This window comes from Tenrec ecaudatus, chromosome 10 (genome assembly GCF_050624435.1).
Source record: "Tenrec ecaudatus isolate mTenEca1 chromosome 10, mTenEca1.hap1, whole genome shotgun sequence".
Taxonomy (NCBI): Eukaryota; Metazoa; Chordata; class Mammalia; order Afrosoricida; family Tenrecidae; genus Tenrec; species Tenrec ecaudatus.
This window is the reverse complement of record NC_134539.1, coordinates 141,932,364-141,946,883: the sequence shown is the minus strand read 5'-3', so window position 1 is coordinate 141,946,883 and position 14,520 is coordinate 141,932,364. Positions and strand designations below refer to the sequence as shown.

General features: G+C 44.3%; 1 protein-coding gene across 1 annotated transcript in view; it reads right to left on the bottom strand.

Annotated features, from left to right (window-relative positions):
• Nucleotides 1-3,738: 3,738 nt before the first annotated feature.
• EFCAB3 (EF-hand calcium binding domain 3) overlaps nt 3,739-14,520 on the bottom strand; it is a 113,558-nt gene continuing 102,776 nt past the window's right edge. The window contains exons 28-31 of the mRNA XM_075559677.1: nt 12,467-12,660; nt 11,930-12,114; nt 10,463-10,585; nt 3,739-6,054 (exon numbers count right to left, since the gene is read on the bottom strand). Coding sequence (XP_075415792.1) covers nt 5,728-6,054; nt 10,463-10,585; nt 11,930-12,114; nt 12,467-12,660 — 829 coding nt within the window. The 3' untranslated portion in view covers nt 3,739-5,727. The remainder of the gene's footprint in view (nt 6,055-10,462; nt 10,586-11,929; nt 12,115-12,466; nt 12,661-14,520) is intronic.

The window sequence follows — 14,520 nt, the reverse complement described above, 5'->3', positions numbered from 1 at the left end:
CGTATGTACAAATATGCTTGATACAATTGATGTCTGGGTTGTTATAAGAGCTGTAAGAGCCCCCAATAAAATGGTCTTTAAAAAAATAAATATTAAGTGAAAGAAGAAAAATAAAACAAAACCCAGCTTCATCAGCATATAATTAACATAATAGAATTCAATAGTTCAACAACAAAAAGCTGTGAATATTTGGGAGCAGACGCCTCATCTTTCTCACACGGAGTGGAGCAGCTGTGACTTTGAACTGCCTTGCTGAGCAAACAGCTCTGTTACCACTATCAAGATTGTAATGCACACATACACATGGTTTTTACATATTGATACACCTTTAGTTCTATTTTCGGAGTTCTAACAAATGATTCCCAAAAGAATGCAGAATGTGTGAGTAAGTCTTCAATGTGAGATGAAGCTCGCTGAGATGTCTAAGAACAGCCTGCCTGCCATTTGGAAGAGGAGGAAGGGCTCTGTGGTTAATCAGTGCACTCCTCCGCTAGCACATTAGTCCACAGTGGTGGTTTATTCCCCTGGGCGTTCTTCCTTGATGCACAATGAAGGGGAAGCAACAGTCTATATTTTCCCAACCATATCAGTGGGATAAGGCTGAAGCCTTTCTAATCCAGAACAAGCAAGCACTATTCAAGTGAATAAAAAGATAAGAGAATAAAGAATTGGTCATTTATTTTTATTTTACCATACCCAAGGTCTTTTGAAATATCCTGGGGTGGGGGAACTTCAAAAAGAAAACAAAGAAAAAAACCTACAAGTACAAGGTCTTCTATCTTTTCTCAAGGCTAGCTGTTGGCAGATATGGTGGTTGATTTGTATTTATTTTAGCCTTTTGTTCTCCTATCTACTCTTTTTATTTTCTCTCCACACCAAAAGCTGTTAGAGTTTGTCATGGATAGAATTGTGTCCTTCCAAATGTGTGTTTAGCCAACCGGTGGTTTGGGGATGAGGATGGGAGGCAACACTCCCAGTCAAGCCAGAGCCCGATTCCATGTAAGGCAAGTCTCCTTACATGTGCGACCTGTATGGTCTTTTATCTTATCCCTGTGCTGAGAACATCCAAGATGCAGGAGAAGATTGAGACAAGGACTCAAGAACAAGGACTCAAGGACTCAAGGACTCAAGGAGAAAGCGTCCTCCCTTAGAGTTAGTACCCTGAACTTGGACTTCTAGCCATACATTTTTCTTAGTTAAAACTATTGCCACGAGCTGGGTCATGGTCAACTGCCACCAAGTCTTTTATCACAACTACAGCTGAGAGGTCTGGGCCTATAGAAACTAAACTTAGAACATAAATAGGACGTGGGAATTCCATTATGCATGCAGTTTCACGGGGTCTCAGAGATGATAACAGGAAATGCCTGAGCGTGTCTTCAGTTCTCTAGATTTCCCTCCTAACTCCATCTATGGCCTTCATGAGCACCAGTGACAGCCATGTTCTGGATGGGTCTTTTGGAACCCAGAGTATTCGCGTCAGTGCCTTCCGAGGTGTGGTCAGCATCCAAGACAACAATAGTCTGAGGGAATGGAATGGAATCATGGACCACAAAAAATGCTTTCTTGGCAGCTAGGCTGTTTAGTAAGATGGCCTGTGTCCTGGCCAAGATGGACCAAGCTGCCTTCCCAACTTTGGATGAAATTATCAGAGCCCTGGACCAGTGGAATTTAAAGCAATCCCCATCGATCCACTCAAGGCCTGACCGTTTTACCCAGCTAGGTCAAGAACTTGGCCCAGTATGGAACACCCACCCAGAACCTATGCAGAGTAGTCCCCACCTACTTTCCCAAGCAACAAAAAGAAGGTGTGGCATTGGCAGTTGACCCCGACTCTTGTTTTGAAATCTAAATTTTGCCCTTTATGAAAATTGCCCACTGTAGTGAGATCCCGGGCCTCTGAACCTCCAAGTCGGTCGCGTGGAGACTAGAGTAGGCTGTCATCCTGAAGCCTGGGGGCCAGCTGTACACAGGCATTCAACCCTCCACTTTCTGCCTTCTGATCAATATCCACAGTAATCGGCAAAGTAGAGTGCATTTCTCCCACTGGGTTCAAACAGTAAAACTTTTCCTTGCCTCACTCATGTGAAAAAACAAACACATTATTGCCGTTACAACAACACGATATATCTAGGACAGTGCTTCTAATCAACAGCCTCGCTGCATGTTTTCTCACAGATAGCTTACTGTCTTTCCCCGAAAAGTTACTGTAATGTTCCAGTAACGATTTGTCACTTAAAATGAGATAACTAGGACTCTTTGTGAAATGTGATAAAGTATCCCAAACTTAATATTATACAATTATCTTTAGTTGGCCTGTCCAACTCATTTTTAATCTATCTTTTTGAAGGGCCTAAGATACCCATGCAATTTTTCAGAAGATCTTTGCAAGACTTGGCTGTGAGGGTTCTGTGGAAACGGATAACTGACTTTACAGTAGACTGTAGCTTCAGGGGGAGCCTGTCGGTGGAACAAGTAGTTAATTAGCTCCCAGCACTAATGATCTGAAGACCAACATTCCTGAACATTCTACATTCCTGAACATTCTCTGAAGTCTACTCTGGGACATAGGAAGTCACACTGAATCAGAATCAACTTGACGCCAACTGATTTGGTTCGGTCGCTTCAACAAGTATCATGTTTCAGCTTTGTGGTCAGTGGGTTGCTAACTCAAAGGTCAATCGTTCAAGTCCATCAACTGCTCAGGAAAAAGATGAGGCTGTCCTGGTAAAGATTTACAGCCTCAGGGACCCTATAGGCAGTCGCTCTGAGTTGGGGTTGACTCCATGGTAATGGGCTTATTTTCCTTGGTATTAGCCATGCTTATCAGGAGGGACGATCCCTGGAGAAGGGCATCGTGCTTGGCAGAGTCGAGTCGATGAAAACGAGACAGACCTTCAGTGAGACAGATGGGCCCTGTGGCCCCAGCATGGGCTCAGCCACAGCCTGGTTGTGAGAGTGGTGCTGTACCAGGCTGTGTTTTTGTTGTTGAGCAGTTGACCTGACAGGATGACACCCAAGAAAAACAACCAGTCTCTCTCTGCTGGTCCATGGTGAGAACTCTTCCAGCTCTCAGATGGCATTGGTTCCAAGCATGCCAAGGGTTAAGAACTCACATTCCAGCTTCTGGCCTTGGTGTGAGCTGGACCCTCATTTGCTCTCCTTAAAGTCTCACCCAGGACCCCTGTGCTCGACCACAAGTGTGAGGCTCTGTGGTTTGAATTCATCCAGCCCCATGAGAAAGGCCTGACCCTGGGCTTCTGAAGAGGGTCCAGCTAGAAGCCCCGTGGGGCAGTTCTGTTCTGTTCTATGGGGTCACCGCAAGTCAAAAGCACTTTCCAGCACCAACGACTCCCAAGTGTCCATAGGACAGCTTCAGTAGCAGCTCTGGGAAATTGTAAGGGTGGGTTGAACCGTTCTGGGTTTAGAACAATTTCCATGTCTTGGTGTTTATTGAAGAATATTAAGAAGTTTAGAGAAGATGAAAGAAGAAGAGATGCCATCCCATTCCCACCATTTATCTAACCCCTTAACATTTTAGTCTCTACCTGTCTGTGCCTTTTTCTCTACTTATTTAACTTTTGAATTAAAATAGCTTAACAATAAACTGCATTGTATCCTGTTTTTAAAAGAGCTTTATTGAGGCATAGTTTACATACAGATTCATCCATTTTAAATGTACAGTTTGAGAGTTTTTATACAAATATACATCTGTACCACCACCACCATCATCAAGTTTTAGGCCTTCCATAAAGTAAAGTTTCCTCCTGCCTGGGAGAGGCTGTAACTTGGGTTTTAATTGGACATTATTCCTTTGACAACATCATTTGAATGGTCCTGGTGCAGAGCTGGATGTACATACCTGACAGGTCAGCTACTTTAGGTTTTTACTCTTAAAAATTCAACAGGAGGCACATCCTTGGAGCGCAATCATTTGCTATGTTCCTGACTATTTCTTTAGGATTCGTTTCTAGAAATGGACCTGCTGAGTCAATGGTTATAATTAGCTCTGTTACTAAGCTCTGTGAAGTCAGGGTATTTTCGCTGTTTGGCTCACTGCTATATCTCCAGGACTTAGAATAGAGGCTGTGTACAATGCATAACCTACTAAGTCCTTGGTGCCTGAGAGGATAAGGACTTGTTGCCAAACTGTACACAGGCACAGAGGTACCCATTTGTGTGGTCACCAACAGTATGTGGCAATTTAATAGAAAGAATGTATTACCGTACATTTTAGATGATTCGAGATAAATTTATTTCAAAGTGTTATGTACTCGCATACAGTGAGGAATCCTCTGAGTTTGGCTTCCCAAGACATCTCTGAGATTGCCTGTGCCACTCACTACCAATCCCCAACTCTCTCGTCAAATCTTATTTTTTGGCTAGAAAGGTAGTCGCATGTCTACAAGGTTAAGAGCTCCTGGTGGCTCAGTGGTTAAGCTCTCAGCTGCTAACTGAAAGGATCCATGGGAGAAATATGGGGCAGCCTGCTTCTGTGGAGACTGAGGAATGGAAATCCCACCAGGGTGTCTTCTCTACCTGTAGGGTCCCCAAGAGTTGGAATCAAAATTGTGGGTTTTGATTTTATCCATAAGGTTCATGTTCTCCCTAACACTGTAACTTTATGAAGAATGGTAAATCTGTTTAGACCCTTTTGCAAATTTTAGGGACCCCTCCAAGTGAATCTCCCCGTGGCTCCAGGGCTATTTCAGGACGCAGTTTTGAGGACTTTCACGATGTTCCTCGGTTTTTCCCTGTCACTGTAAAATTTAATATTACCCACTGCCATTCCCAGCAGCATCGACCATATCTTTTTCTTTTGGGAGCATATTATTGTAGCATCATGATGAGAGAGGCATTTGTTCTATACGTTGGAGGTGTTGAACGTGTGCACTTAACCCCACATCTGTTCAGCCATCTCTTGGATAGTGCTCGCAAATAACTGATCTCATTCCTTCCATTTTTAGATCAGAGTTGGCCCAGGGAGCAAAACACACTGGCCATCCTGCTCTAGTTTCCTGAGGGTCAGAGTGATCTCATTGCCGTCAACCTTTGAGAGCCACTGTGAAAAGCTCCAAGAATTTCCATTGCAGAACCAGGAGAATAAAAACGCAACGAATGAGATCGGTGATTTGTTCGCATTAGCCAGAGCAGCACTTCCAAGTGGGAGGTGAAGACAACGCCTCAATTTCATCAAGGTTTCCCGGGGACTGGTGATATTATTCCCGGAAATTAAAAGCTTATCTCCACCCACTGTCTCGGGCCTCTTTCACAAATAAAATCCCAAAGCCACCTTCAATCAGACGTGTGTTGCAGTTTTGATCCAGGCGAGGGCAGCAGAGTGTAGCTGGTACTTGGCTGGCACCTGCCTTTGGGGCGATTTTTCTACCCTGCCGTCCAGAGGTCATGTGAGTCAGAATGGCAGTGAGTTTTTGAGTCAGATTCTGACTCATGGCCATACCCCCTCCCCCCTAAAACTCCAGAAAAAGGAAAAGACATGCTCGATGTTAAGGGAACAGCGTCTATGAACTAGCAAACAATCAGGCAAGAGTATACCATTTTATGAGTTAAACTTTTTCTTTTCTTTCTTTTTTTTTTACTGGTCAGAATCCCAAAGATGTCAACATTTCCAGCTGCTAAGAATATAGCCCAAAGCAAGAAACCATAATTTTGATAACAATGAAAAAGTAGTTCACGGCAGTGAGCTGCGTAGAAAATGTAGAAATTTCATTGTCGGAAGCCTTTGGAACCTTTCCGTTTTCTTTTCCTTCCTGTTTCTGCGTCGCACTCACCGAAGTCGGACGGGGAAGAGAATCCGGCATTCGGGTAGGAATTTCTATTCACACAGGCGTCGTATAATCTTAAGTCCTTTGGGGAAAGCAGTTCTTGGCATACGTTCCAGGACCACGTGTACGTAGAAAAAGTGTCATAAAAGGATTCATTTTTAGCTTCAATCCCAATCAAATCCCCCCGGATCTTCCGCCAGAGGTCAAGCATTTCTTTGCGGTGTTCCAGGCCAATCCCTAAGTTATAGCTGTCTGTGACTCTCTTCACCTGCAGAGAAAAAGAAGTTCACTGCAGTTACCTTAAAAACCAGGTCTTTGGGGATCACAGTAGGATCCCCAAAGGGATATCCCCAGGCTACCTAAAGCCATTTGTACATTTGCTAGTGCCTTCTGAGGACCTGTTTGCTAGGAGTTGATGGGCAATGAAAATGTATGACCTGGTAATAATGCAATAATAAATTTTATGACAGTATTGACAATGTAATCGACGAATGCAGGGGGAGGCGTGGGGTGAAGAGGAGCTCTGGAGAGAATGAAGAAAGCGACCCACTCACTGCCATTGAGTCAGTGCGGACTTGGAACCCCCTGCGCGGGCAGGTAAATCCTCCAGCTTGTAAGTCAGCAATCTCGGCGAGACTGCAGAGCCCGCCCAGGCAAGCTCGTGCTCCAGTGACGCACGGTTCCTAATGGAAGTGAGAGAAGTCCTCTGGTGTGTGGAACAGAAAATAGAGTAGAAAAACCCTACCACTGGTGAGAAAAACCCCAGTTACGGGGTCAGTGCTAACTCATAGCGACCCTATAGGGCAGGGTAGAACAAGCCCTGCCTTTCTTCCCAGGAGAGGCTGGTGGTTCTGAACTGGTGACCCTTTGTATCACAGCCCAACGCAACCACTGCACTACCAGGGCTCCAGACTGGTGAAAGGAAGCACTAGTTATCAACAAAAGCACACATTTAATGTGACGTGTTTTAGAAGGAGAGGTCTTTGTTTTCAAGCAGGAAAGTGACACGGCTGGACCTCCAGGTGGAGCTTTGTGGTGGTGGGGAGCATGGCGCTGGAAGCGTTACAGAGGCTCCAGTAAGGAGGTGGAGTTAAGAGTTAAAGAGGCAGATTTGGTGACCGAAGCATGTGAAGAAATTGCACAGTTTGAGGAAGAAGTGCATCGTGCTGTGAGAAAGGGAGTGGCCTGTGAGAGAACAAAGTCCAGGCTGCGGCAGATTTGCGAGTTATCAGTGTGTAGGAGGCAGCTGAAACCAGCAGAGTTGAGCAGGCTAGCACAAAGAAGACTTGCCCTCGCCAGTCCCCGGTCCTTCACCTCAGGCAGGGACCCCAGTGCTCTCCTGGGTTAAAGTGATGCCCAATAATTAAATCTCTCAAACTTTTAAAGCGATGCCCAATAATTAAATCTACCCCTGTAGATAGCTATTATAGAAGACCAAAGAAGAATCGATGCATTTGAATTGTGGTGCTGGAGAATATCAAAGTACCCCGGGCTGCTAACAGGACAGACTGACCTGACTTGGAAGAAGTACAGCCAGAGTGCTCCTTAGAGGCAAGGGTGGTGAGACATCATCTAACATCCCTGGGAACTGTTGTCAGGAGAGACTAGTCCCTGGGGAAGAACATTGTGTTTGGTAGAGGGGCAGAGTGAAAGCAGATGGTCCTCTAGGAGGTGGACCGACACCGTGGCTGCAACAACGGGATCCAGCATGGAACCAATTGTGAAGGTGGTGCAAGGCTGAGCAGGGTGTCGCTGTTGTGCATAAGCCCCTCAGGGTTGGAACAAACTCCATGGCACCCCACACCACCAACAACGGAAGACTAGTCCCCAGGGTTAGAGTCTATAAGCAGGTTAGAATCTATAGATTCTAGCCTGAATATGCGTCATGAGGAGAAGACAGAGGCTGGAAGTCTGAGCCTCTGTGTTCTGTGGCCTGTAGTGCCTACCATTTATTTCAATGTATTACTATGCCTGATTTCTTCCCCATGCTTTCTGACTCACTTCAAAGCTCATTGACGTAGGAAATTGTGCTTTGTCTGCTCTGCTATCTCCTAATCCCAGAACTCTGCTAATATTAGATAAACATTTGAAGAATAACTAAATGGATGAGGATGTCTATGATGAGAAGAGCAGTAAAATGGAGGTAGAAGATCAATACCCAATGGATAAATATTGGAGAAGAGAAATAGACAGCTTATAAGGTGAACAGAGCAGTAACAGCAGGCAGGCAGGGACTCTTTAGAACAGTCGGCCATAGGAAACCCGAAGGTCAGCATTTGCTGGGGACACACACACACACACACACACACACACACACACACACACACACACACCACAGAAGGCAGGGAGGGACAGGAAAGCAGGAGGGAGGGAAAAGGAAAGCCAAGGAGCAAGTGAAGAGAATGCTGTTACATTGGTGGGATCACAATCAATGTCCCCAAACAGAATATGTCGGAATTGTTGAGTGGAAAAACTAATTTGCATCGATGGCGAGGAGGGTATTGGAGGCCTGGTGGGAGGTGATCAAAGCAATGTAGCCAAGTGGAATTACTGAAATCTGAATGAAGGCCAAACATGATAGTGGGACAAGAGGAAAGTAAAAGGAAATAGAGGAATGAACTAGGAGGCAAAGGACATTCATAGAGGTCTAAATACAGGCATGTACATATGTATATATGTTTATCTATAAGGATAGGGAAATAGATCTATGTATATATATTTATGTTAAGTATTAAGGTAACAAACAGACATTGGGCCTTTACTCAAGTAGTCCATCAACGCAAGAACACTTTGTTCTAATAACTTGGCATTCAGTGATGCTCAGCTTCCCTCAACAGGATCACTGAAGACAAAGCAGGTGCATAAGCAAATGTTGTAAAGAAAGCTGATGGTGCCAGGCTATCAAAGGGTAGAGTGTCTGGAGTCTTAGTGGCTTGAAGACAAACAAGTGGGCTTCTAACTGAGAAGCAACAAAGTCCACATGAAAGAAAAGCACACCAGCCTGTGTGATCATGAGATGTTGATGGGATCAGGTATCAGACTTCAAAGACCCAAAACAAAAAATCATATCAATGTGAATGAGGGAGAGTATGAGAGGAGACTCAAAGCCCACCTGTAGACAGTTGGACATGCCTTTACAGAAGGGTCACAAGGAAGAGATGAGCCAGTCGGGGTGCAGTATAGCACCAATGAAACATACAATTTTCCTTAGTTCTTCAATGCTTCCTCCCCCCACTATCATGATCCCCATTCTACTTTACAAATTGGGCTAGATCAGAGCATGTACACTGGGAATCAGAGCTGGAAACACAGGGAATCCAGGACAGATAAAACCCTTAGGACCAATAATGAGAGTAGTTATGCCAGGAGGGGAAGGGGAAGGTGGTGGGAGAGAGGGGGAACTGATCACAACGATCGTCCCAGGAGGACGGACAACAGAAAAGTAGGTAAAGGGAGACATTGGTAAGTGTTAAGACATGAAAATAAAATTTATAAATGATCAAGGGTCCATGAGGTGGGGGGGGGGGAAGGTGAGGAGGTGGGGAGGGTGAGGAGGGTGGGAGAACTAAGTTGATACCAAGGGCTCAAGTAGAAAGAAAATGTTTTGAGAATGATGATAGCAACATAAGTACAAATGTACTTGACACATTGGATGAATGGATGGATTGTGATAAGAGCTGTATCAGCCCCCAATAAAATGATTAAAAAAAAACTCAAACAAACTAATTTTCTCGGTAAACTTCCACCCAAAGCACAGACATTTTTAAAGCTCATGTGCTGTATTAGGTAACATTCATTATACAAAGTCGACCAAAGGCGCGTGCTCCTCTTCTTTGTCAATAAAGAAATTCTATTAGCAATTTCACCAAAAGGAAGAGAGAGGCAGGAAAGGTCACCAGAGGCAAGCATCGAAGTCGCAGAACCGTTCCGTGCAAGGCAGCGGCGAGGGTCACGGGAGCCTGAGGACAGGGTCACAGGTAGAGAGGAGATGGGATAAAGCACCCCCCCCCCAGTTTGGTTCCTCAGGGGCCCCAGAACTGCTAGGAACCTAGCACAAAGGGAAAGAGAACACACAGAGTTGGGGGGTCAAAAGTCTGAATTCTGGAGCCCAGTTGCTCATGTTTGCAGTTCTGGCTCTCTGACTTTCCGTGTCCCTTTGGGTAAGTCATTTTGAACCCTCTGTGAATGCCTGTGAGAGGATAAGGGATAGTAACAGGGCCACCCCAAGGGCTGTTGTGATGGATCAGCATCTGTTGCGAGCTCTGCATCTTGGCTGGCCCCTAGGGAGCAGACTTAAGCGGTTCTTATACTATTGGCTGATCTCATAAAGATGCGCTCACTCACCTGGATGGCCTGAGAAGCCCTGACTGTGACTGTGGCTTCACCACCTCAACTAGCTACTATTCCTGGTATCTCATGTTTCACATATGGACAGTCCAGAAATGATGCTGGGCCTGGTTACAAACATGATTAGCCAGATGAATTACAACAGTTAACACATGACTGAATTGGATCACAGAACAAGAAATGTCATGACAATAGGTACAAATGAGAAGTGATCATGTCTCATAGTAATGACGAACTGGAAACATTCTCTTGGGTTGTGGTGGCTGCGTGACGTGGAAAGTGCTTTTGTCAGTGTGTCCTGGGATGAACTGTCAACAGTGAATACTCACGTGCGGTTTAACAGCTGCAGCATCTGCCACTGTCCAAGACGACTTTCTCTTGATCATTTGGTCAATGGTGACGATATCATGTGGATAGCCTGAAGCAGGATCAAAAGGCTTTATATTTGTTGCCTTTATGCATATTTAAAACAGAAAGAAGGAAAAATATTTTAGTTTAAATTATACAGCAGAGATGTAACAACTGGATGAATATTTTATATGACAGGATTTACATATGATTTATAAAAATTATTGCTAAACCATTTGCTGATTGCGTTGGAGCCTGTAGAAATTGGCAGTTAATAAGTTATCTTTAATAATGATGATGGCTACTCATATTAAAGAAGTATAAGCCGGAAGGTATGAAATGAATATGGAGGATAGAGAGGAGGCAACTCCATCTTGCCTGAAGCTGCCCAACCCATCACAAGTCTCTACAAATGGATGAAGCCTTCACAGGGTACAGACTGCGTTCCTTGCAAACTTCTTATGAGGACCCAGCAACTGCTTTCCCTGTATGAGGGCTATTGAGCAATGCTGGTGGGAACCAAGAACTCTTTTGACAATTTGCTTTTGAAGTGTTTATTATCCAGTCACACCTGGGTCCTCCTTATGCTCACCACAGGCCTCACAATGGCAGCTGGAAAATCAGACTTTAACAACTCCTTGGAATCTAATAGGAAGGATCTTAATTCTGTCCATCTTAAGAGTTCTCCATCCTTTCACTTATTTTCTCTCTTTCCTTGTACCTGAGAGGCTTTCCTGATTTCCTGAGCCGCCCCTGTGTTCTTGATTTACTTCGCTCCTGAGCTGTATTCTTTCAATTTCTCCCTCACTGCAGTTACACAGGGCCCTGTGTTTAGAAGGACCTCACAGGGCCAGCTGGTTTGTAGTCAAATTTTTGTTCCTGTTTTTCAAGCAAAGGAGCTTAGGACAAGCCTGAACTAAGGCTCAAGTTCACTTGCCTGAAACCTTAAGACTCATAATGACAAATTGTATCTTGAGAAAGGGGCAAATAGGGTTTGAAACAAGGTTAGAAGGTACAGCTGGGCCCATAATGAGGGCAGGATTATTCCTTCCTCACAGCATTGTGGACTGTGGACCTAGTAACTGGCTCAACTGCGATCCAGAGCTCAGTGATGGAGTCCAACTTGCAGCTTCTGGTTCCCTCGATGATGGGAGAGCAGTTGGAGGGAGGACCTGAAGGCTTTTGTACTGCTATAGTTTTTATATTCCCCACCTCCAAGCCTAAGCCTCAGCTGTGTTTTCTAGTAGGTTGAACTATTTGCTAAATTAAATGAAATATTTACATTGAAATGAAAATAGGTATGAAATCTGAGGTGAAAGACAGTGAGGAAAAGAAAATACTTATTATAAAGTATGGTTTCTTAAAAAAAAAACCAACAACCAGTATGGTTACTACGTCAGTCATACCTGAGTCCTGACATTAATCGATGTGACTTACTCTAACCTCACCTGTGCTTTCCAGTCTCTTTTGTGGAAGAAATAGTTCTCAAAGAAATTCAGAGGCTCTCTTCTCCTTAGCATCTCTAATTTCTGTAAGTCTTTGAATGGCTTTCCCAGCACCACTCCATCCACATTCGGAAACAATGGAAAGATGGGTATTTTTGAATATGGGCTTTCTGAAGGAGGATTGCATCCTAAAGAGGTAAAAACAAAAATGGTGCCACAGACAAGCACATATTAGACATACATGTCACTTTTAACTTTACTTTGCATTTACTCTTCCTTTTTGTGGTCATATGGCCTGCTGACATGGCCTCCATCTCTTCCTTTCCACCACCAACCCGCCATGGACTCTGGGCTTCCTCCTGGTGTCTGAAGGATTTAGGAAAGATGTTTCCTTGTTTTCATGTTACATTTGTGGAACAAACCAGTCACTTAATCTGTGGCCTTGCTCTTAAGGAACTAGGCCTCTAGGATTTATTTCTGACCTTTTAAACATACAACTAAATCCTTTAAGACAGCTGGGAAAGGACAACTAGATCTTACTCTTGAGCTCTTCAAGAAATTTAAATAAATCCTTCTCTCTCATGATTGCAGTCCGGGCAGCATTGGCAAAGGCAGCCGTGCTTGAGCTTGGAGGTGTGCATATGTCTGGCTTGAGTCGCCTTTTCCCATAATCCATAGCACAGGGGTTCCACACTACTCCTTCAGTGGTTTCATGGAACTTTCTTCGGAAATAGCTAAGGGAAAAGGAAAAAAAAGTAATCTAGAGAAAAGTTCTTTAGTCCACTGAAAAAGTGGCCCCCAAAAGGTCACAAAGAGTGACTTGGGAGCTGGGAGGAGCATGAGAACTGATTGTGATGGTACATACGCAACTCTTTTTAAATAGCCTAACTATGGAAGTGTGTGATATATGAGTTTTAAATCAATAAAATTATTGAAAAATACTTTAAAAATAAAACCTTTTTAAAAGATCAGTTTATAAGTTGTCATATGTCTGTTGCATGAACTTACTTTAAATTTTCATATTCACTCAACAATATTCATGGACCACCTATTTTTTTTAAATCTTTTTATTGGGGCTCATAAGGCTCTTATCACAATCTGTACATACGTCAATTGAGCAAAGCACCCTTATACATTCGTTGCACTCGTCACTCTCATAATTCACCTTCCACTTGGGTTCCTGGAATCAGCTCGGTTTCCCTTTTTTCCCCCCACCCCCCTCCCTCCCCGATCCCACCCCTGGTCCCTTGATAGTTTATAAATAATTATTATATCTTATCTTACACTCCCCGGCGTCTCCCCTCACCCGCCTCCCCATTGCCCATCTCCCAGAGATGAGGTTACACATAGATTTCTGAGATTGGTTCTCCCTTTCTACACGCCCTTCCCTCCTGGTGTTGCCACTCCCACCGCTGGTGTTGAGGGGTTCGTCTGTCCTAGATTCCCTGTGCCTCCGGATCCCCACTGCACCGCTGTACATCCTCTGGTATAACCAGGTCCACAAGGCAAGGTAGAATTGGGGTCATGATGATTGGGAGGGGAGGAAGCGTTCAGGAACTAGAGGAAGGTTTCGAGTTTCATTGTTGCTATACTGAACCCTGAGTGGCCCATCTCCTCCTCACTACCCCTCTGGAAGGAGTGTCCAGCTGTCTACAGGTGGGCATTGGGTCCCCATCATGCACTCCCCCTCTTTCACGGTGATGTGATTCTCACCACCACCCCACCTTTGTTGTTGGAGACCTGGTCTCCTCTGTCCTTCATGGTCACCTATGTTGGTGTGCTGCTTCCGTGTGGGCTCGGTTGCTTCTGGGCTAGATGGCCGCTTGTTTGCTTTCAAGCCTTTAAGTCCCCAGACGCTATATCTCTCAGTAGCCGGGCACCATCAGCCTTCTTCACCACACTTGCTTATGCACACTTTCGTCTTCAGCAATTATGTGAGGAAGGTGATCACACAATGATTGTTTTTGTTCCTTTGTATCTGCTACATGATGGACCACCTATTTCTATGACATTTATGGAATACCTGATGAAACTCTCCACAGGCCATTTAACTAGTATTATTTTTTGAAATTGAACTTTTTATTACAGAAACTGTACTTCATTATGTAATACTTCATGTAATACACCATACATATTTCATTATGTATGAAGTGGTTTTTTTGGTAGTTAATTTAGAAATTGGATAATCAGGCTTTTGTCAATCTAATTAAAAAAACATACAGTTGCTCGGTGCAGCTAAGAGACTGTGAATGATAGAGCCACCTTGAACTCCCTGGACGCATCAAACCGGCTCAGTGGCTGCGTGCTGCCGACGCCCCATCTGGGACCAGCAAGGCACGGACCAGAACGTGTCCTTTGTACAGCGTGTCCTGCTCTTGGTCTGGCCTTGCCCAGCGTAACTGGACAGGACTTACCCCCTTTCGTGAATGACTATTCTTTTTGAGCTTTGTTTCCCCTTCTCTTCCTTAAATCCTTTTATTTTTGTCAAGGAAAATCCCTCTGGATTATGATTCTCAATAAACCTTTGAGGGGTACTGGCTTAAACACAAACATTCATCATGTCTTGTCTCCTATTCTATTACTTTGTATTGAAT